The sequence below is a fragment of the Protopterus annectens genome, chromosome 4.part1 (genome assembly GCF_019279795.1).
Source record: "Protopterus annectens isolate FY-2018-M chromosome 4.part1, PAN1.0, whole genome shotgun sequence".
Classification (NCBI taxonomy): Eukaryota; Metazoa; Chordata; order Ceratodontiformes; family Protopteridae; genus Protopterus; species Protopterus annectens.
The window spans coordinates 806557567-806580227 of NC_056734.1; the positions used below are offsets into that span (position 1 = coordinate 806557567).

At 39.6% G+C, this 22661-nt stretch overlaps 1 protein-coding gene across 1 annotated transcript in view; it reads left to right on the forward strand.

The window, feature by feature from the left end:
* LOC122801311 (unconventional myosin-VIIa-like) overlaps window positions 1–22661 on the forward strand; it is a 951466-nt gene that overhangs the window by 809588 nt on the left and 119217 nt on the right. The window contains 1 exon segment of the mRNA XM_044070855.1: window positions 145–269. Within this exon segment, the coding sequence (XP_043926790.1) occupies window positions 145–269 (125 nt within the window).

Consider the following 22661-nt stretch of genomic DNA (forward strand, 5'->3'; position numbering starts at 1 on the left):
GTCATATTGTATCAGTACGTAGATTATCCTATCCCTGTTAATTACAAAGAAACACAGGTTTAGTAGATTCAGATGCATTTAACTGAGAAGTGTCTATCTGCAGGAATGTATGCTCTAACCAATTTGCTTCTGTTTGCGGGACAGACCTTGTTGCTGATGTCACCAGATCAGCGGAAGACTGCAATGCAGAGCATTCGCCAGGAAGCTGAGGAGCAGGAAGTGAAAATCAAAGCATATTCTCTGGAGGAGTTTTCATATGACCATTTCAGGTAGAAATATGTCATAGCAAAACTGCTTATGTTATACTGACTGAATTTATAGTTTGATAATGTGCAGCTCTGTACCCACTGATTATGCTGTTTAGCTTTCCAAAAATTGTTCCAACATTCTGCACAGGACAGACTCATTTCATCTGATTCCCTCATGCTATGCCTAATTTCTGTATTATGCTATCTGAATTAATTGTATACACTCACTGCTGCTCATTATTTTCCACTTAGACCAGCTTACAATAACATTTCTGTTGAGACTTCTATAAAATCACGTTATATCTTTGGGACTTTATAGCTGTAATGTAACCACAGTGCCAAAACACACATTTACACTGGGATAAAGATAACAGGAATGCTTACTGTTATCATAAACTGTGATGTGCCCTTGGTCAACTGCAAGGTGTCGGCATTAGGAGATGAAAAGCACTGGACCATAACATATGCACCTCTAGGAATGACAGTACATACAGAAGGTGAAAATCCCCTTTGTAAGAAAGAAGACCTAAACATGAGCTATTTAATTGTGGACAAGGAAGTGGAAGTAAATCTGGAGGCTTTAGAGTAGACAATTAACTAAACAATGATACAGTCACTATTTTTACAGGTAAGAGAACTACACCACTTTAAAGGAAAGCTCCACCCTAGAACTAAAAAAAATGTTTTTTTTTCACTCCATCTTTGTTTCTTGACCAATTTTAATACCTCAAAATCACTCTAAGTGCTTTATTTTTAATTTTAGCCTATTTCCATCAACATTGTTACCAATGGGGCTTGATGTATCAATGTGATCTTGTACTCCCTCAAGCCTTTCTCTTTCCCATAATACTTTGTATGACTCACACCAAACATAACGTAGTAACTTTGAATTCCCATGCCATTGACATATAATGGGATTTGGGAGGGTCACTGTTATTTTCTTTACATTCTGTAAAAGGACTACTACTTTTTGTCTTAGTCACCCTCATTTACATTTGGCTTAGACCTTGTTTAACAATATACTTATAAGTTATCCAGCCACAGCCAGAAAAGTAACTAAATTGCAGGCGTTTGTTCAGGGGTTTATTTTGTAGTCTGAAGAACTGATTCTGCAAGGCTGCCTCAGTGCAGTGACAATTTTAACACCTGTAGTAGTGTGGGGGGAGGGGACTCTCATTTCCTCTTGAACTACAAAAGAAAACACTGAACAAAGACCTGAAATGTATTTACTTTTCTGGCTGTAGCTGGATAACTTCTAAGTAGTGTAAATCAAGGTCTGAGCCAAACATAAATGAGGGTAATTAGATACAGAAAAGAAGCAGTCCTTTTACAGAAGATAAAGGATGCCATACCTTTGCTTATGAGTTGGGTGACATAGAAGGATTTTCTTACTATCTTGGCTATGGCTTCGAAGGCCACTTATACAGTAGGGGCAGCAATCTGAAAAGCCTCCAAGTATAAAAGCACAACAGGAATAAGGTGAGTGGGTACAGAACAAATTCAGAAGAGATAAAAAGAGGGCCTACTCAGAACACCTAGGCCCAGCACAGAAATCAAAAAGTACTGCAGACTATAAAATGGGTTAAATTAATAGCTTTAACTTCAGATAAAGAGCAAACACAACAGAAAAATATATTTGAATGGTAAGATAAGTGCAATATTTCAAATGTAGTTTAAATGTACTAGCCTGGATGTAGAATGTAATCCAAATGCTTTGTTTTTAAGCTTTGCCAGTCCCGAGACTAAGATAACTCACTGCTTGTGTAATATTAAATACCAGCGGGGCTCATAAATTACCACAAGCTGTAATTACAACTCACACAACTGGCCAAAGCTGTTTTTTTATTTTAAGTTTGAAAAGTAACTACAACACAGAACTAGATGAGAAATGCTAATAATCTACTTATGAGCTCATAAAAATAACAATGGATACTTTTTGAAAAGTGAGTAAAACACAGAATAGATGAGCAATGTTGATAATCCACTTAAGACCTCAGAGAAATAACAAACAATACTGTAAAACCCAAGTCAATTTATATCTTTAGTTTCAGGTTCATAAAAGAGCTAATAAAATGTAATAAAATGAGACCTACTCAGAACAAAATTGCAAACACACCAAAGGTGAATGAACGCCAGGAATACAGGATACTGTGCTGGAAACACTTAATTTATTGACATAAAATAGGTTATAGGTCTTTTGATACATATTTTCCGCATATTCATATTGTTTAAAATAAAGTTTGTCCCACTGTGTAAACATTAAATCATCCTTAATCTGTTTATCCAATCTGTCTATCTCATTAAGCAACGTACTAATTTTTGAATCATTACATTCCACAATAAATCTGATAAACTTCCTACCAAACTCATCAAACATATCGTTGCAAATCTTGATATTCTGTGCATTCATTTCAATCCCCAATGGTTCCTTAAAGAACCGCAGCCCCATGGGTACAATCCCACTTTCCAAACATTTGTGCAAATATAAATTTTCAACCTGAAGGTTTTTAACCTTTGTTAAATTGTTACCAAAAGTAAAATTAACTTTTTCAAGGATGGGTGATTCCCTCCTTCACCAACAGAATAAAAATTTGAAACCGCTTGTGGAATGTCCTTGAAATCAAGCGGCATATCCATAAATTTATCTAAACAATAATCTTGTCTTTTCAAGCGATCCACTTGAGTAGATGCAGCAACTTCATTGAAATTACAGTACCTTTCTTAGGTGCCTGAATGGCGCCTTTCCTTTGTCCTCCCACCATAAGTGCGAACCGGTGGAAGGCGTTTAGGTTTGGCACCTGATATGAGACAACGGTCGCCTTCTGTGTTGTCTAAAAAACTTGGGAAAAAGGGGTAACAGCCCTGGGGTTATTTGAAATTTGAAAAAAAGGAAAAAAACAGGGGCCCAGTAAGGTTTTCAAAAAACTTAATTTTTTCAAAAAATGGTTTGGTTTTTTCTATTCCCTTTTCCCAATTTTTAAAATTAAATTTTCCCAGGAAAAATAAAACAACTTTTAAAAAAAATGTAAAACCAAAACAACAAAAATTGAAAAAACACAAAAATTTAATAAAACCCCAAATAAAACTTGGGGAAAAATTAATTTTTGAATTTAAAATGGTTTAAAGGGGTTTTTAAAATTTTTTTATATTTTTAAAAAAGTTTTTCCTTTTTTAAAAAAATAAATTTAACTTTTTAATTTTCTTCCTTAAAAAGATAAAATTTTTAAATTTAAATTCCAAAAAAGGGGAAAAAACCAAAATTTTTTTAAAAATAAGGTTTTTTCGGCATTTCATTTAATCCCCAATTTTTTTAAAAAACCCAGGGTAAAAAAATTTTCCTTTTTTCAAAATAAAAACCGAAGACCTTTTTTTTGACCAAAAAGAAAATTTCCAAGGTTTGGGGGATTTTTAAAACAAAAAAAAGCCCCTTTTTTTTAAAAACAAATTTTTCCTTTTTCTAAAAAAAACCCTTTTTTTTGCCCTTAGGGAAAAATTTATCGTTTTTTTTCAAATCGTTTTTAATAGAGGGGAAAGCGGTTTTTAAGTAAAAAGCAAAACCCCTCGGGTTTAGGTTTGGGGGAAACCCCTTTTTTATTTGGAAATAAATGTGAATTAAAATGGCAACTTTTAGTTAATGCACTGTGTTTTCCAGGTTTGAACAATTCAGTGGCTATTAATTCTGTTTTAAATTTGAAATACTATGACACTACATAATCATTGTTATTTCTATATTTATTCTTGTATATGGTTTTAATTTGCAATCAGTTTTAATTGGTAGATTGGGTCTAACATTGTATCATGTGATTTTAATTATGTATAAAAGAAGTTTCATTAATAACAGATTCACTTCTGAGAAGTTCTATGTGATGTATGGAACGAAAGCGCTAAACTTGTTCTAATAAATTTTATGTTTGGAATACTGTTGCCTCCTTCTTCATGCCACAGAATTTATCAATTAAAGTTTGTTTACCGTGAGACCCTCAGACTATCACTGTAGATACTCACCACCCTTTGACATATCACATAATGTCATCTTGCAGGCTCTGTCACGTCTGGATGGTTCATGTAGGGTCCCTATACATGTCCTGTCTGCATTCTAGGGTACAACATACAGCAATGCACAATTTTTTCATTTAGGAGTTCACACAGTATCAGTAGTTAATTCTCGGAGTAGTTGCACAGCATTAATATTGGGCAACCTTTGGGAGATCTGCAGCATTCATATACAGTTTCTGACCTCTTCTGTACATCAGTACCCATGCGTAGGACCTTCTCCTTCAGTGATCATGATCCCTGCATAGGCCCCTCCGTTTCTAATGTATTATGTATTATACAGTACCCTGCACAAGTCCTGCCTCTTTTATTTCATCACATAACATCAAGGTCATGGCCTGCTCCCTTTATTGTATCATGCAGTAACCTGTACTACACCTGTATGTTAGAGCATTATACAGTATCTCTGTACAGAATCTGCTCACTTCAGATCACAGTTCCCTATCCCTGATATTCCTTGTCAACTCTAAATGTATCATACAGCATAGGCCTTGTTACCCTTGGAGTCTGACTTCTTCATACAAGCTCTGTCACACTTGGAAGATCATGTGTCATACCTACACAGGCTCCTTCATCATTTGTTTGGGTCATATTGTATCAGTACGTAGATTATCCTATCCTGTTAATTACAAAGAAACACAGGTTTAGTAGATTCAGATGCATTTAACTGAGAAGTGTCTATCTGCAGGAATGTATGCTCTAACCAATTTGCTTCTGTTTGCGGGACAGACCTTGTTGCTGATGTCACCAGATCAGCGGAAGACTGCAATGCAGAGCATTCGCCAGGAAGCTGAGGAGCAGGAAGTGAAAATCAAAGCATATTCTCTGGAGGAGTTTTCATATGACCATTTCAGGTAGAAATATGTCATAGCAAAACTGCTTATGTTATACTGACTGAATTTATAGTTTGATAATGTGCAGCTCTGTACCCACTGATTATGCTGTTTAGCTTTCCAAAAATTGTTCCAACATTCTGCACAGGACAGACTCATTTCATCTGATTCCCTCATGCTATGCCTAATTTCTGTATTATGCTATCTGAATTAATTGTATACACTCCTGCTGCTCATTATTTTCCACTTAGACCAGCTTACAATAACATTTCTGTTGAGACTTCTATAAAATCACGTTATATCTTTGAGACTTTATAGCTGTAATGTAACCACAGTGCCAAAACACACATTTACACTGGGATAAAGATAACAGGAATGCTTACTGTTATCATAAACTGTGATGTGCCCTTGGTCAACTGCAAGGTGTCGGCATTAGGAGATGAAAAGCACTGGACCATAACATATGCACCTCTAGGAATGACAGTACATACAGAAGGTGAAAATCCCCTTTGTAGAAAGAAGACCTAAACATGAGCTATTTAATTGTGGACAAGGAAGTGGAAGTAAATCTGGAGGCTTTAGAGTAGACAATTAACTAAACAATGATACAGTCACTATTTTTACAGGTAAGAGAACTACACCACTTTAAAGGAAAGCTCCACCCTAGAACTAAAAAAAATGGTTTTTTTTCACTCCATCTTTGTTTCTTGACCAATTTTAATACCTCAAAATCACTCTAAGTGCTTTATTTTTAATTTTAGCCTATTTCCATCAACATTGTTACCAATGGGGCTTGATGTATCAATGTGATCTTGTACTCCCTCAAGCCTTTCTCTTTCCCATAATACTTTGTATGACTCACACCAAACATAACGTAGTAACTTTGAATTCCCATGCCATTGACATATAATGGGATTTGGGAGGGTCACTGTTATTTTCTTTACATTCTGTAAAAGGACTACTACTTTTTGTCTTAGTCACCCTCATTTACATTTGGCTTAGACCTTGTTTAACAATATACTTATAAGTTATCCAGCCACAGCCAGAAAAGTAACTAAATTGCAGGCGTTTGTTCAGGGGGTTTATTTTGTAGTCTGAAGAACTGATTCTGCAAGGCTGCCTCAGTGCAGTGACAATTTTAACACCTGTAGTAGTGTGGGGGGAGAGGACTCTCATTTCCTCTTGAACTACAAAAGAAAACACTGAACAAAGACCTGAAATGTATTTACTTTTCTGGCTGTAGCTGGATAACTTCTAAGTAGTGTAAATCAAGGTCTGAGCCAAACATAAATGAGGGTAATTAGATACAGAAAAGAAGCAGTCCTTTTACAGAAGATAAAGGATGCCATACCTTTGCTTATGAGTTGGGTGACATAGAAGGATTTTCTTACTATCTTGGCTATGGCTTCGAAGGCCACTTATACAGTAGGGGCAGCAATCTGAAAAGCCTCCAAGTATAAAAGCACAACAGGAATAAGGTGAGTGGGTACAGAACAAATTCAGAAGAGATAAAAGAGGCCTACTCAGAACACCTAGGCCCAGCACAGAAATCAAAAAGTACTGCAGACTATAAAATGGGTTAAATTAATAGCTTTAACTTCAGATAAAGAGCAAACACAACAGAAAAATATATTTGAATGGTAAGATAAGTGCAATATTTCAAATGTAGTTTAAATGTACTAGCCTGGATGTAGAATGTAATCCAAATGCTTTGTTTTTAAGCTTTGCCAGTCCCGAGACTAAGATAACTCACTGCTTGTGTAATATTAAATACCAGCGGGGCTCATAAATTACCACAAGCTGTAATTACAACTCACACAACTGGCCAAAGCTGTTTTTTTATTTTAAGTTTGAAAAGTAACTACAACACAGAACTAGATGAGAAATGCTAATAATCTACTTATGAGCTCATAAAAATAACAATGGATACTTTTTGAAAAGTGAGTAAAACACAGAATAGATGAGCAATGTTGATAATCCACTTAAGACCTCAGAGAAATAACAAACAATACTGTAAAACCCAAGTCAATTTATATCTTTAGTTTCAGGTTCATAAAAGAGCTAATAAAATGTAATAAAATGAGACCTACTCAGAACACCTAGGCCCAGAACAGAAAGCAAAAAGTATGCAGACTAAAAAACCCTTAAATTAATAGTTTTACCTTTAGGTAAAGAGCAAACACAACACGCTAAACTGATTTAAATGGTAAGATAATTGCAATATTTTAAATGTAGTTTAAATATACTTTCTGGAAGCAGAATGCAGTCCAAATGCTTTGTTTTAAAGCTTCCAAGTTTCCAGCAGTCCTAAGACTAGGATGGGTTACTGTCTGAAAACTGAGCAAAGCACAAAATTAGATAAGCAATGCTAATAATACACTCAGCTCAGAGAAATAGCAATGGATAATGTAGAACCCAAATCAATTTATAGCTGTAGCATCAGACAGAGAGCTAGTAAAACTGCAATAAAAAGATTTATTATTAGTATAAGACAGAGTCAGTGATTTAAAAATAGCTTCTCAAAAGACACTGCATTCATTTCCTGTATCTTGCTTGAAAACATTATTTCCGCACTGATCCACCAGTTTCTCAGACCAAAAATGTATTTATAACACCATTCTTGTTGTTTGAGAACTGCCCTGCATTCATATTATGCATTTCAAGGAAGCATGGTGTATAGTGCATGGCCACTTGTAATACCGCTGCTCATCTCAACAGTGTCACAAAGTGGGTGACATCATGCGACATCAGTGCCTTGCAGGTATGAAATGGAGAACAATCTGCATAATAGCACATATTCACAATTTCAGTTACAGTTAGCATATCCATGTAAGTAATGGGGGGAGGACATAATTTGCTGGGGGTGCTTTAAAGCCTCATTAATATGTATATGTCTTCTGTGTCTGAGCTTGACTGATGTGCTTTGGAGCTCTCATCACAAGCCATCTCATCACCATTTGTGGTGTATTCAATGGACTGAGTGTCTTGCCGTAGCTAATGCTCTTTGGGGGCGGGGGAGGTGCATGACGTAAGGACTGTGAGACAGGAAGGATGTTGATTGTATTGTATGTTGGCTGGTCAATAAAGTTTGGAGTTGGTAGCAACAGCACACAGTTGTCCCGCGTCTTCTTTCTAAAGTAAAAGAACACGACATGGTGTCAGAAGTGCTGTGTGGCTGTGCCTGGGATTGCTGAACACTTGCTGAAGACCGTACGAGTGGCCTAGTGACATGGGGAGCGGACATGTCGGACGAAGAGAATGGTCGGCAGCCGCGAGCTAGAATTAACATGGCGGCTAGCGCTCCCAATGCTACGTTTAGTATTCAGCCGGAGCCCTTTGATTTCTCCAAACCTCATGAATGGACACGATGGATACGCCGTTTTGAACGGTTCCGTCAGGCCAGCAATTTGTCTTCAAACCCAGAAGGGAACCAGGTGAACACCCTGATATACTGCATGGGTGATGAGGCAGACGATGTCTTGAGAGGCCTCAAGCTAACCGATGCAGAGCATCAGGAGTATGCCAAAGTGAAAGACGGCTTCGAAAGATTTTTATTGTCAAGAAGAACATTGTTTCTGAGCGTGCGATTTAACATGCGAAAACAAGAACTGAATGAGACTGTTGATGCTTTTGTTACTGCACTGCATGCATTAGCTGAACACTGCAATTATGGGACGCTGCACGATGAGCTCATAAGAGATAGAATTGTTGTGGGCTTGGCTGACACCAGACTGTCCGGCGGATGCAGATGGAAAAAGAGCTGGACTTGGAGAGAGCTGTAAACATGGCCAGACAGTCAGAGGAGGTTAAGAAGCAGCAGACGGCCTTGAGGTGCGACAGTAGTGCCCTGCAGTATAACGTGAATGCTGTGCAGACACCACTTGACACCAAACGCCGGCTGGAGACCTCGAAAGGTTGGGGCAAGTCCTTGACACCGATTTTTCAGCGACAGATGCAAAAGAGTAAAGACGCTCCGATCTCGCAGTGTTACAGGTGTGGGGGCCCATTTCATCATAAACTCCTATGCCCGGCGACTGCTGCAAGATGTCACTCGTGTGGGAAGAAGGGCCACTACCAGCGAGTCTGCAGGCAGATTAAGGTGGTGCAGTGTATCGAGGAGGACGAGGAGCTTGGAGGCGTGAAGAACAGGGCTTCTTCCTTGGTTCTGTCTCCTCCGGGAACCATTCCTGGATTGTGGAGGTTCAAATAGAGGGCACATCTATGACTTTTAAGCTTGACACGGGGGTGGATGTTACTGTTATTTCCAAGTCAGACCTGGACAACTTGTTCAGTGGGAAGAATGCTCCTGTGCTCCAGCAGCCGGAGAAACCCTTGTTGGGTCCTGGAGGGACGCCACTGGAGGTTACAGGATCCTTGGAGCTTCAGCTTGGTTATGGACAAAGACAGACATGCGAGAAGGTGTATGTTGTTAAAGGACTCCACACGCCGCTTTTAGGTCTTCCTGCTATTTTGGGGCTGGGTCTCCTGGGCGTGTTGACACTATCACCATGGAGTCTTTGAAGACCTCATACCCTGAACTGTGCTCTGGCTTGGGGGTAGTGCAGCGGAAATACCACATAAAGCTTCAGCCAAATGCGGTGCCATACTCTCTGAAGACCCCAGGAGGATACCACTAGCATTGATGCGGAAAGTGAAGGAGGAGTTAATGAGGATGGAGACGCTGGGTGTCGTTACCAGAATGGAGGAACCTACTGACTGGTGTGCAGGCATGGTTGTCGTCCCAAAGAAAGACAGTAACAGACTGAGACTATGTGTAGACTACACTAAGTTAAATGAATATGTATGCAGGGAGAGGTTCATGCTGCCCTCAGTTGAGCAGAGTCTTGGGATGCTTGCCGGGTGAAGGTGTTTAGTAAACTGGATGCCAATATGGGATTTTGGCAAATTCCTTTGTCAGAGGAGTCGGCCTTACCACATTCATAACCCCTGTGGGCGTTTTTGCTTCAATCGCCTTCCCTTTGGCATTAACTCTGCACCCGAACACTTTCAACGCATGATGTCAGAGGTCATTGAAGGACTAGAGGGTGTGATTTGCCACATGGACGACGTGCTGGTCTGGGGTCGTTGCCAGGAGGAGCACGATGCCCGACTTCATGCGGCATTAAAGAGACTGGAAGAGGCAGGCATTATGCTGAATGTGGGGAAATGTGACCTGTCGAGGAGCAAAGTGACCTTTTTGGGCCATGTCATCACAGATTCTGGCATAAGCCCAGACCCAAGGAGGACCGTGTCCATCACGGAGATGGAAGCACCTGCTACAGTAGGAGAACTCAGGAGTTTCCTGGGCATGGTGAATCAGGTGGGAAAGTTCATCCCTCATTTGGCTGAGAGGGATAGAGCTCTGAGAGACTTATTATCAAAAAAGAACAGCTGGTACTGGGGTGGGGACCAGGAAGAGGCATTCAGGGACTTAAAAGATGCGATCACCTCACCTCCAGTTTTGGCTGTATACGACCCGAATAGGGATACGAAGGTTTCTGCGGATGCATCATCCTTTGGGTTAGGGAGCGTGCTGCAGCAACAATGGGAGGACGGCTGGAGACCTGTGGCATATGCATCAAGGTCACTCTCACCTACAGAGCAACGATATGCCCAGGTTGAGAAAGAGGCTCTAGCGTCTACCTGGGCATGTGAACGCTTCAGAGATTACCTATTAGGTAAATTGTTTTGTCTAGAAACTGATCACAAACCCCTGGTTTCATTGCTTGGAGGTCAGGCGCTGGATCTTCTACCGCCTAGAATCCAACGCTTCAGGATGAGACTGATGCAGTTCTCATACACAGTGCAATGCAGCTCCAGGAAAATCACTGTGGGTGGCAGATGCCCTGTCACGTTCTCCACTTAAAACCAGGCTAACACTGGAGGAAACAAAGTTAATGGAGGACACGGATATCTATGTGAACAGTATTGTGGAAAATATGCAGGTGAAGCCATCCTTCCTCCAGACACTACGGGAGCAGCTGAAAGCAGACAGTGTGTGTGTGCGGGTTATGGAATTGTGCAGTCAGGGGTGGCCGCTGTATGCGAACCAGGCACCCTTACTGAAGAGCTACTGGCCAGATCGTTCTACACTAACAGTGAAAGATGGGTTGCTGTTAAAAGATTCGCGCCTTGTTATCCCCTCTGCCATGCGTAATGAGGTGTTGTTGAAATTGCATGAGGGACATCAAGGCATTGTGAAGTGCAAAGCCAGAGCCTGTCAGACTGTCTGGTGGCCTGGGCTCAGCCAACAGATAAATGACATGGTTTTGGGATGCAGGACGTGCATCTCAGAGAGAAGGAATCATCCTGAGCCCCTCATCCCAACTGAATGTCCTGACAGACCATGGCAAAGAGTGGGCACGGATTTATTTGAACTAAAAGGACATACTTACCTTCTTGCTGTGGATTACTTATCCAGGTTTCTTGAGATCGCATTGTTGAAACATAGCAAATCCAACGAGGTCATCACCCACCTAAAGTCTTTCTTCGCTCTCCATGGTATCCCAGAGGTCCTCGTGTCTGATAATGGACCTCAGTTTTCAGGGCAGTCTTTTGCAGACTTCGCATCTGCTTATGGATTCGAGCATGTCACAAGCAGCCCCAGGTTCCCGCAGAGTAACAGGGAGGCAGAACGTGCGGTTCAGACTGTGAAGAACCTGCTAAAAAAAAGTGTCGATCCGTACATGGCTCTTCTGGCGTACAGGACAATGCCACTGCAGAATGGTTATAGCCCGGCGGAACTTCTTATGGGACGTCGGTTGCGGACTTCTCTTCCGATTCATCCTTCGCAGTTGGACCCTATGCTGCCTGACTGGAGAAGGCTCGTGGGGAAAGAGGAGGTGAAGAGGGTGTATAATGCGGCAAACTACAACAGACGCCATCGGGCAAGGCCGCTGGGTGATGTGTTGCCCGGTGACCAGGTGTGGGTGACAGATATGAAGACCCCAGGTACTGTAGATCAAAAACATTACTCGCCGAGGTCATTTAAGGTAGACGTGCCACAAGGGACTGTGCGGCGAAACCATGTGCATTTGATTCCCTTACCTGAGCCTGAGTGTGAATCAAACCCTGTGTGTCAGGAAAGTGTGTTAAGTAAGACCGGTGAGGCCTTGCCACCTTGCAATGGCCTTCCCGAAACCCGGGTACATAGTGATGTTGTGAGGACCAGATCAGGAAGAATTATTAACAAGCCGGACCGATTGGATCTGTAGAGATTAGTCTGTAAATAGCAATGTCATTTGTGCTATAGTAATCCGAACATGGCTAAGTGAGCATTTTGTGTCAATGTACCAAGTTCGTAGTGAAGACGAAGAAATTGAATAGGTCTGGGTTTTGTAATAAGTGAAAAGGGGCCTTATAGAAAAGGAGATGTGGTGTATTCAATGGACTGAGTGTCTTGCCGTAGCTAATGCTCTTTGGGGGCGGGGGAGGTGCATGACGTAAGGACTGTGAGACAGGAAGGATGTTGATTGTATTGTACGTTGGCTGGTCAATAAAGTTTGGAGTTGGTAGCAACAGCACACAGTTGTCCCGCGTCTTCTTTCTAAAGTAAAAGAACACGACACCATTTAACTATAGACAGTTGTTCAGGAACACATAAGCTGATGGAGTACATGTAAGTTTCAGTGGTTTTATTCTTGGGTGTGCTGCATAGGTTGCTTGATAAGTTTCTTCTTGCCCGTTAGTATTGGTCATATCATAAGTGGTCACATATTGTGCTTCTACATTTTAAGTGTGCACATAACATTTCTACTTAGACTGCTTTTTGGACTAAATATATATATCCTATAGCACATTTCAATATTTTTAACATTTTTTGCAAAATGATTATGACTTCCACATAGCCAAGTATAACCACATATTCTATAGTGCTTTTTCATGCTTGTAACACCACAGCTAACACATACAGCTCTGTTGCCAGCTATTCATCTATTAACATACACCACCATATTGGAAACTATTTACTTACTGAGAGTTTGGCTTTGTGTTTTTTTTTTTTTTATTTTCAGCTTTATTTTGCAGTTATTTTCACTAACAGACAATTTTTTGCACATTTCCAGTTCCTCAGACAACCCTTTAAGTTGTATATTTGAATGTTCTCTCACTTTATATAACTCTAGTACTTGTCAGTTGTCACATCTGATTCTTTTAATAGCCAGCCTCTGACACAGTCATCTCAGATACCACATACACTTCTGCCTCTTATCAACAACTCTCCAAACTAAGCTTTTGCCCTCTATTGATGTTTAGTTACATAAACATAAACTAACTCCTGAAGCCTGTGATTTCTAGTGAAAAATAATTGCCTTATCTACAGAAGACTTTTCTTAAGCTTATTATACATTCATAGGTAAACACTAGGCTATTTTTGTGCAGGAACTAATGTGTCTTATTTGGTTATAGACTGGCCTTACTCATCTCATGGTTGATAATTATATGTTACCCCTAATAATAATAACTGGGATCATACCATAGATGATTTGAGGAAACCCATGCATAGGGTAAAGCATTTAGGAGTACAGGGGGCAGTCCAGGGGTAAATATTCTGTTTCCTATCCATAGATCTAAGATGCACTTGATTATGGGCAGGGATGAACTTTGTTTTATGTGGATGGGGAGTCTGTTCCATAGCCGCAGTATCCTCTACTAGATATACCTGTCCCTTCAACTCTTCTGTTGATGTAGCATAGGTTTAGATCCCTAGACCAAGTATTTCTGAAGCAGTTTGACTTACTGGTGTGCAGTAAATCCATCAGTAATGGGTCATAGGATGCCTTATATACCAGAAAAAAGGTCACTTCTTAACAGTCTATAGGATACCAAGTATAGTGGTAGGGCTTTGAGCTGGTCTATGTATGACATGTTGTTTAGGTGTTGTATCCTTTTAGTAAGGTATCTCTGTGGAAATTTCTGTTTTTGCATGTGTCTGGACATTTACATGCCAAACAGGACATTATATTCAGTCACTGGCTGAATAAAGGGGGACAATGACATCCCCTAGATCTAAACACAGTCCCTTTGTTTTTAAGCTATGCAATACAGAAGGACTTTCTGACAACAATAGAAACATTTTGGTTAAAAGTTAGGTCACTGTACACATAAGTTTCCAAATCCCGAACAAATGGGTCAACTGTTAGGGAAGTAATGTCAATGTGGTAGTTCTCTGGGGTAGATGGCTTTCCAAAGGATACAGTAATGCATTTTTGGCATTTAGTTTCAGTGCATGATTTTAGCACCAGTTATTTATTGACAAATCTTCATGCAGGATGGCTAAGTCATTTGAAGATTTAGTGACTGTTCCTGGCTTGCAGTCATCTGCAAAATTAATCAGCCAGAGCTCTTTGGAGTTGGTTTTACTTCAGAAAAGTAGCTTTTCAACTCTGCCTGAGTAGGGAATTGTGTCAAAAGCTTTAACCAGGTCAAGGCATACAGTGTGTACTATTTTGTTTTCATCTATTGCTTTGGTGACCTTTTGAAAAAAGATCCAAGTTCAGTAAGCATGACCTGCCCTTAATAAATCCAGACTGAGACAGGTCCAGTGTTTGGAGGTTATCGATGCAGCATTCGGAGGTTACCTATGTCCTGATTGATTAATTCCATGATAAATCTTTCCATGGCTTGGGATATGAGGTTGGTCAGACTTATGGGTCTGTAATTTTCTGGGTCTGTGGAAGGTTCTCCCCCTTATTCAGGAGAATGCCTGCTACAGCTGTTCACCATTCACTTGGTACAAAACCTATATAGAGGCTGAGACTGAACAGTGTTGTTAGGGGTGTGGCTAAATAGTGCTTCATGCTATTTAAGATGCATCCAGGGATATTGCCAGGACCCATCAATGCAGTATTTTTAGCTTTTGACAGCTTTTTTAGGACTTGGTCTTGTGTTCTAGCTGTAGGCGAACCAATTTCATGTACATCTTGAGGGACAGATGGAGAGGAGGGGAGACTTTGTGTAGTAACATTGTACTCAATCAGCTCAGCGCTTTGCTGTGTTGTACTTTTGAAATTACGAACATGATTAAAATATGCGTTATGATTGTCTTTGGTTTGGGGAGTTATTTTAGCCTCAAATGTGGCTCTGCTGGATTTTATTAACTCCTGAGTTGTTTGTTTATTTCAGTGACAAGGGCTCAAACATTCTGGGAATTAACTCTTCTTACTTTTGTTCAAAATTCTTTTTCTTTTATTAAGATAATTATTGATATTATGGTCCCACCATGTGGGCTTTTTTCTGGGATTTGCCCTGCACTTGTTCCTACAGGGTACATCTGCATCTGTGCAGCTGTTTACATGCTGGTATAGTGTGGTTGTGTACATTTCTGAATACTGAGTGGAGTTAACTGGGTTTGGTGGGAGTTGAAGCTTGCCAATGTATCATTTATGAGTAGGTAGTTTGTCTTAAAAGAAATTTATAAAGGGCCCTTAGGTGGAAGGGATCTTCTGTTTCTGTTTTATTTTGAAGGGGACTGCTTTATGGTCAAGCCTGACAAGTGATGAAGATATGCAAGGGATGGTACAAGATGTTCCCATATTAGTAACGTCAAGATCCAAGATATTGTTCCCCCCTGCTGAGTACTCTAAATTGTTCCAAGGCATTTGTACTGACAATGTCAAAGAGTATCTGCTTTTGTGGATCAGTGGTCATGTAGGTGTATTGCTAGATAGCTTAGATCACCTAGGAAAATGCTATTGGGTTTAATACTGAGTGATTCGAGTTCCTGTAGATAGCAGTTGTGGCTTTCTTTTGTCATAGAGGGAGTTCTGTAGCTAGGTAATATATGGTACTGGGCCTTTCTGATGATTATTTGGACATCTAGAAGCTCTAGTGAATCATGCTGCTTTACCAGCCTTGGTGTGCGTCACTTCTGGATGTAGATTGAGACACCACCTTTTTCCCCTCCTGTGCAGCAGGTGATCAAAACATGTGGAAGGTGTTATAGCCTTGCACAGCCGGAATGTTCTCTGCTATTTCAAATCATGTCTCAATTACTACACAGACATCAATGTCTTCCAGGATGAGAAGGGTTTGTAGGAAGTGGAGCTTTTTCTCCAGGCTCCTATCATTGATCAATAACACTTTCATATTTTCCTTTGTTTGTTTTTATATTGACAGGTTTATCAAGTTGGCATTGCCTAAAAAAGGCACTATGGTGGTGGTTAATGTCTTTGCCAATAAATCAAAACCTTACAGGGGACAGATGCAGACCATCCATGGAGAAATGTCTGAAATCTTTCTCTCATTACTGCTAGCTTGTTCCTGCTTTTTGAGGCTGAAAGTGTTACATACCTTTATTCATTCTTCACTTGGAACAGGAAGGGATGTTGCACATTGTGGCTTCTCTGCAATTCCACTCAGATATATAATAGTACATACTTTCTAGGCAGTTTTTCTGGTTCTCAGGCAAGTTACCATGATATTTCTGAGGTACTTGTGGCAGAAGAAATGACAAGCTCAGCCAGTATGAAGATTTGCATCAATGGAGAGTTTGGGGTCATTGGTCTTCGGAGAGAAATTAAGAAAAAAACAACTGTGAAATGCAGGATGTAATAATTTGAGGTTTGTAAAAATGCTATAACGAGTCTTGTTTGAAAATTAGATAAAGTAAAAAAGCAAAAACAATATACTTTGTCAACGAGACTTATAATAAAAGACCAGAAAGCAAGCTTGACTACAAATGCACATGACTGTTCCCTAGTATAAAATACCCATGCAAATAAAGGTAATATTTTGACGAAAACAGTTTTTAAGTTCCAAAAATACATTTTAAGAAAAAGAAAAAAAACTGATTCCAGATATTTACATTGCTATATAATATCCAAAAAATGTAAATATAGATATGTGTATGTGACACCATGCAGTGGCAGATAAAGATGAAAGTGACCTGCTATGTGTCCTGTAGAAAACATGACACACAGCCGTGACTCTCTCTTAAAGTTACATGTCTCATTACTATAATATTTATATGCACACACATATGTCACACCCATATACACATAGGAACACATGCTACATTACTCAAATACCAACATACCAATGTTTTCTTGTTTTTTTTTTCTTTTAAGATTTATTTTTCAATAAAAAAGTTCAATCTTATAAATCTACAATCAATGCAAGACAGGCAGACAGTGAGTATCTGTATGAATGCGAGGGGAAGAAGAAGTTATAAGTAAGTAAAGTTATTACTTTTAGAGTCACTGGATGGCAGTTCTTTACTGACTACTTCTGAACCAGAAAATCTCATCAGGAAGACAAAGTTGTTACTCTGCCGTACCCCATTGTACTTTTCCAATACACTGGCAGTTTTATTTATTCATTTTTTTCCTCCAAGCTTTAATAACCTTGTTTGCTGCTACCTTTCTATTTGAACACACACCCAAGATTTCAGATGTAACCTCCAGTAAAGCAGTACGTCACTGAAACCATGGCACAAAGCTGATAAGGTGTCATAATGAGGCCTGTGTGGCTTAGGAAATAGCATTCTCCTTCTTACAGTACAGGGATGCTGGTTCTCACAATTCTCAAAAGCTTTCTTCCTTTATGTCCTGCCACAGAAAATAAAATCTGACATCATTGAAAAAATGTCTGTCAATACCTTGGTGACATTTTTAATGTTGAAAACTAGAATATGCAGTGGATTCCTAAGCAAAAAAAAAAAAAAAAATGAGTGAAACCTATTCTGAATGAAGCAGATTATTCGGTAGAATACCATGTATTTTTAAATACAAAGCTGTTTAATTATGAGTAAATGTTAACATATCATTATTTCATTAGTTCTATTCATTTTTATGTGCCTTTTGTTGCATTCTGAGGTGATAACCCACAGTGACTAAAACTGTGCTTCATACTCAAGTGATGTACATTGTAACATGTATAAAAGAACATGTTTCTGAAAGGTATTATCTAATCTTTTTGGAAGAGCAGGCCAAGGAGATATGTTTACTAAACTGCCACCATTGTAACTTGACCTTCACTTCCTACAATCAATATTTTTTGTTTGCTGTGTAAATTCCTATCTAAATCCTTCCTGAGATGTTCATGCTTGCCTGAAAATACAAAATAAATACACTGTGCATTACAATCTGAATTACTGGTAAAAATTATATGAAATCTGTTTTGTAAGCTCTTTGCATTTATTAAGTCTCTGCACTGCCATGAAACAAAACTATGTCAGTGGTGTTACAGTAAGAAGAAGCAAAAAATTTAATTAGGATACTTACGAAAAGAGTTCAGAAAAGAGAAGAAGCAGGCATACGTTTTAAATAAATGTTTTGTTTTATTTTTTTACAAAATAAAAATAAAGTAGAGTTGGAGTGTTAGCATTCTATGTTAACAATTCATTGATACTAGAACTGAGAAGCAGGAGGCAGTGAATAACTGCCAGCAGTAAGGGCAAGTGAGGCAATGGAACCTGACGGTATACCCCCCCCCCCCCCCCCCAGGGTATGGAAGAATTCGGCTTCTGTAGTCTTAGAACCTCTAGAACAGGCCTTCAACAACTCAATAACTGTGACAAAACTGACTGCAAGTGTAACATCAGAGAGCAGGGAGGCAGTGGAAAGCAGTAATAGCCCAGTTTACTGCAAGCCAGTTAGTATAACTGGTAGAAGGTTAAATCACAGAGAAGATTCTTAAGACCAGTCATGTTTTACAATTATTCCAACCATTAACAAACAGCTAGCATGGATTTCTGTCCAAAAGAAGTTCTAAGACAAATCTGGTTCAGTTCTTTAACTGAGGTACAGGTACAGTATATGGAGATGCTTGTATAGAAATGGTTTCATTGAATTCAACAAATCTTTTGATGTTGTATCACAGAGGCAATTGTTAGAAAAACAGGGATGGAACCATGATTAAGAGCACAGATTAAGACATTGCTGAAGGGTAAATAGAGTAGGGTTATGTTAAGGAGGACTTTGTCAGATATAAACAAGTAACAGTAGTTGTCCACTGCCCAGTACTACTTTTTTCTTAACCATGTAAACATTTATTATGTAGAAGTGCCTCTTTTTGGAGTGACCCACAATTAATATCTGGTTACATGACTTGCTTAGAGTCATACAGATCATAAATGAAAACTGAGAGAATCAAACCCAGGCCTGCGTGGAAACTCATTAGCAGCTCATTGCCTTAATCACATCTGCTAAGGTGCCAGATGCATTTTATTGATGATAAATGCATTTTTCTGCATTTGGATTACAATAACTGTGGTCTGTGGTATCAACTACAAGAAGATGACTTCATACAGACAAAGCAGGAAAGGGATGCAGAGATTTTTGTCTCACCAAGACTGGAATACCAAAGGCAGAGTGAGAGGGTGGCAGCACAAGCAAACAGAAGGTTAGGGTGTATTCTTAGATGTTTGAATTTGAGAAGCAAAATAGTAATCATCCCTCTCTATAAAGCATCAGTAAGGTCTTATCTTAAGTACTGTGTTCCGTTCTGCATGCCTTTCAAGGAGAGAGATGTCAAGAGGGGGCTGCTGGAAAGAGTTTAGAAATCTAACTGGAAGTTAATAGGGAATGGAGGGAAACAGGTAAGAACAGAGGCTGGATTCTAGCATTATTCACTGATACATAATTTACTGAAATGTTTCAAAAATGAAGTTCACTGAAAAACAAAAACATGTAAATTAGCCTAACATCATGGCACAGATGGTAAAGCCCTGATTACAGCCGATGTGACAAGTGTTAGATAAGGAGCATGGATGCAGGAGGGGCTAGGGACAGGGAATGGGCATGAGCAGCCAAAAGCAGCTTGCCCATCCTGGGGAGAGGAAGAGAGCCTGACCCTAGCCACAATAGTGCTGCCTAAAAGAGAGTAGGTGATTGCTAAAGGTAATGGAAGAGGCCATTGCAGGCTTCTACTGTTAGAGGTTGATGTGCTATTAAATCAGAGATAATGTGGATGGGAATACATACAAACATACACACACACACACACACACACACACACACACACACACACACACACACACACACACACACACACACACACACACACAAATGTGCACACGCGCAGGTTATGGAGAAAAATTAGGAGGAATAGAGTGGGGACCACCATTGGACCAGGAAATCATCCCATTCCCTAATGCTTAACCCACATCTCCAAAATAACAAATGAACCAATCAGCCCCCTTAATGCAAATGAATGGCCTGGAGGCAATTGCCTATTTCAGAGATCCCTAGAGCTTCAGGGAGGAATGAATGAGCTGATGGGACACAGACAGAGCAGCCATTCAACATGGCCTATCATGATAAATGCAACAAAAGGTCCTTAATGTATTGCCAGGCTGCTACACCTCCAGTATGTAACCCCCATCACCACTTATTTTTTTCTAACCCAAACATAGTATACCTCCTTGAGGAAAGGGAAGAATCACAAATATATTCTAACATCAAGGCTGCAGGGGAAAACTACTAGAGACATTTTGATGAAATCCATTTTAGATGAAATCCATTACATGAAATATGTTTCTGTGAAATACATTGCAGCAGGCTTTAATAGAACCTAAGAAGAAGTACTGGGTCCATTTTCTATAGAAGAAGGAAGAGACAAAGAAGATGTGCGCATAAAATTACAACAAGATGCTGTGAAGAAAGAACTGTGAACAAGAAAAATTGTATGGGGTGGGGTTGAAGACAAGTCATAGGAAACAGTCTGTTGGCCTCATTGGATATTCAGAAATACTTTGTAGGGAAAACTTCTGATCAGTGTTATACATTTCCAGAATGAACAGTGAAGAAATACATAGCTCAGTGCATAACATAAATATATCACAGGAATGGACAGTGCATATACCCCTCCACACTGTACAATGGTCCAGTGGTGACCGTATGAGCCAGCGATATGCTGCATCTTCCCTATATGTCTCATAAACCTGTGGTGGTCCTGCAGCTGTGAACCAGAGTCACTCTTCTTTCTATACAGAGCTTCTGGATTGAAGTGCATGGGTTCATCAGGATCCATGCTGTTCTTCCTGTGCAGGACTTCTGCTTTGCAATAGAGAGGACAAAGTAGGATTCAATCTCTTCATCCTGTGCAATGTGTAGGATGCAGTAGCTACATGCTTCTCTTCCTGTGCAGCACTCAGATCCATCCTGTGCAATGTGTAAGACACAATAGGTGCATGCTTCTCTTTCTGTGCAGCACTCACACACTTTCTAACGTTCCATATGCAGCAGAACTCTTCCTTATTTCCACATGCAGGACATTCACATTGTGGCTTGCACAATACATCAAAATACTTTGCCCGTACCCCTGCTGGTTTAATAATTCCTTGTAAAATGCGTGGGGCACAGAATCTCTCTTCACTGATCAGAGGCTTTCCCTACAAAGTATTTCTGAATATCCATTGACAATCTGGTGCCAACAGTCTGTTTCCTATGATTTGTCATTCCCCACCCCCATTTTGTGCCAAAATGCAACCTTGAACCATCATAATTTGCAAATATTCCAGCTAAGCTATGTTGCAGTCTGTCCCTTTTGCATGTCCATATCATGCATACAGCACATGCGCCATTGTATTTATGGCCTGTCATGCATCCTTTCTCATCACTATTGCATTGATGAGGTCCTAATATAATTGCACTGTGTCCAGCTACTGTCACTGTCAGTCAATACTTTGTGTCTCTTGTGAAATATGCTCAAGGTATGTGTTATATTTACTGTTAAATGTACAGCAGTACATTCATATGGTGTCTTTTCTTTCGTGTTTCTAATTTATTGCCTCTACCACATGCTTCTGTCATGCAGCTCAGTTTATCTCTTCAAGCATTTAAATAACTCCATTAAATCCATTGGGCAACAGGTCTTTTACTATCACATCTGAATGCAGTGTTGACTGTGTTACATGTAAAAAGCAACACCAAGTAGGAGAGAAAGACAGCCATTAGCCTCTAGAAAAGATAGTTAAAGCTAAGGAATATTACTCCCTACATAAAAAAGCAGATTCTTTGGAAGGGAGTCCTTTGTTAGGTACCTGGAAGCCGTAACTAGAGGAGGTACAGACAGATCAAGTGAATGGATGGCTCCATGACTGGGTGACACACAAATCTATTAAATGACCAGTATGAGTAGATTTTTTTTTTTTTATTTTGTCATGAAGCTATAAATAACCCAGACCTGTCAATCCCAGTAGCTACTTTTAGTGATTTTTTTTTCTAACCTGAATGCCTTTATGAGGCCAGATATTCTAACATGATCTTGTTTTTTAGGGAAGTAACTTTCTGCCCATAGTGCACTGTAAGACCACTGATAAGATTAAGTTGCTTTAGTCACTCCTTTCCCATCACATTTCCATTCACTTAAAATTGAAGTATTGTCAAATACTATTAAGTATGAAACTCCTCAGTAAAAGTGTCAGTGACTAGTTTTCATACATTTCCTACAAATGTGTTACTCAATCTGTAAAAGTAAATAGGTTCATTGGTAGGTACTAGGCTATCAGCCCAAGGGCCTATGTAACCCTAGCCAACAAGTTCCCTGGCTTTCACCAACCAAGAAAGTTATTTTCCTGAGCCCCTAT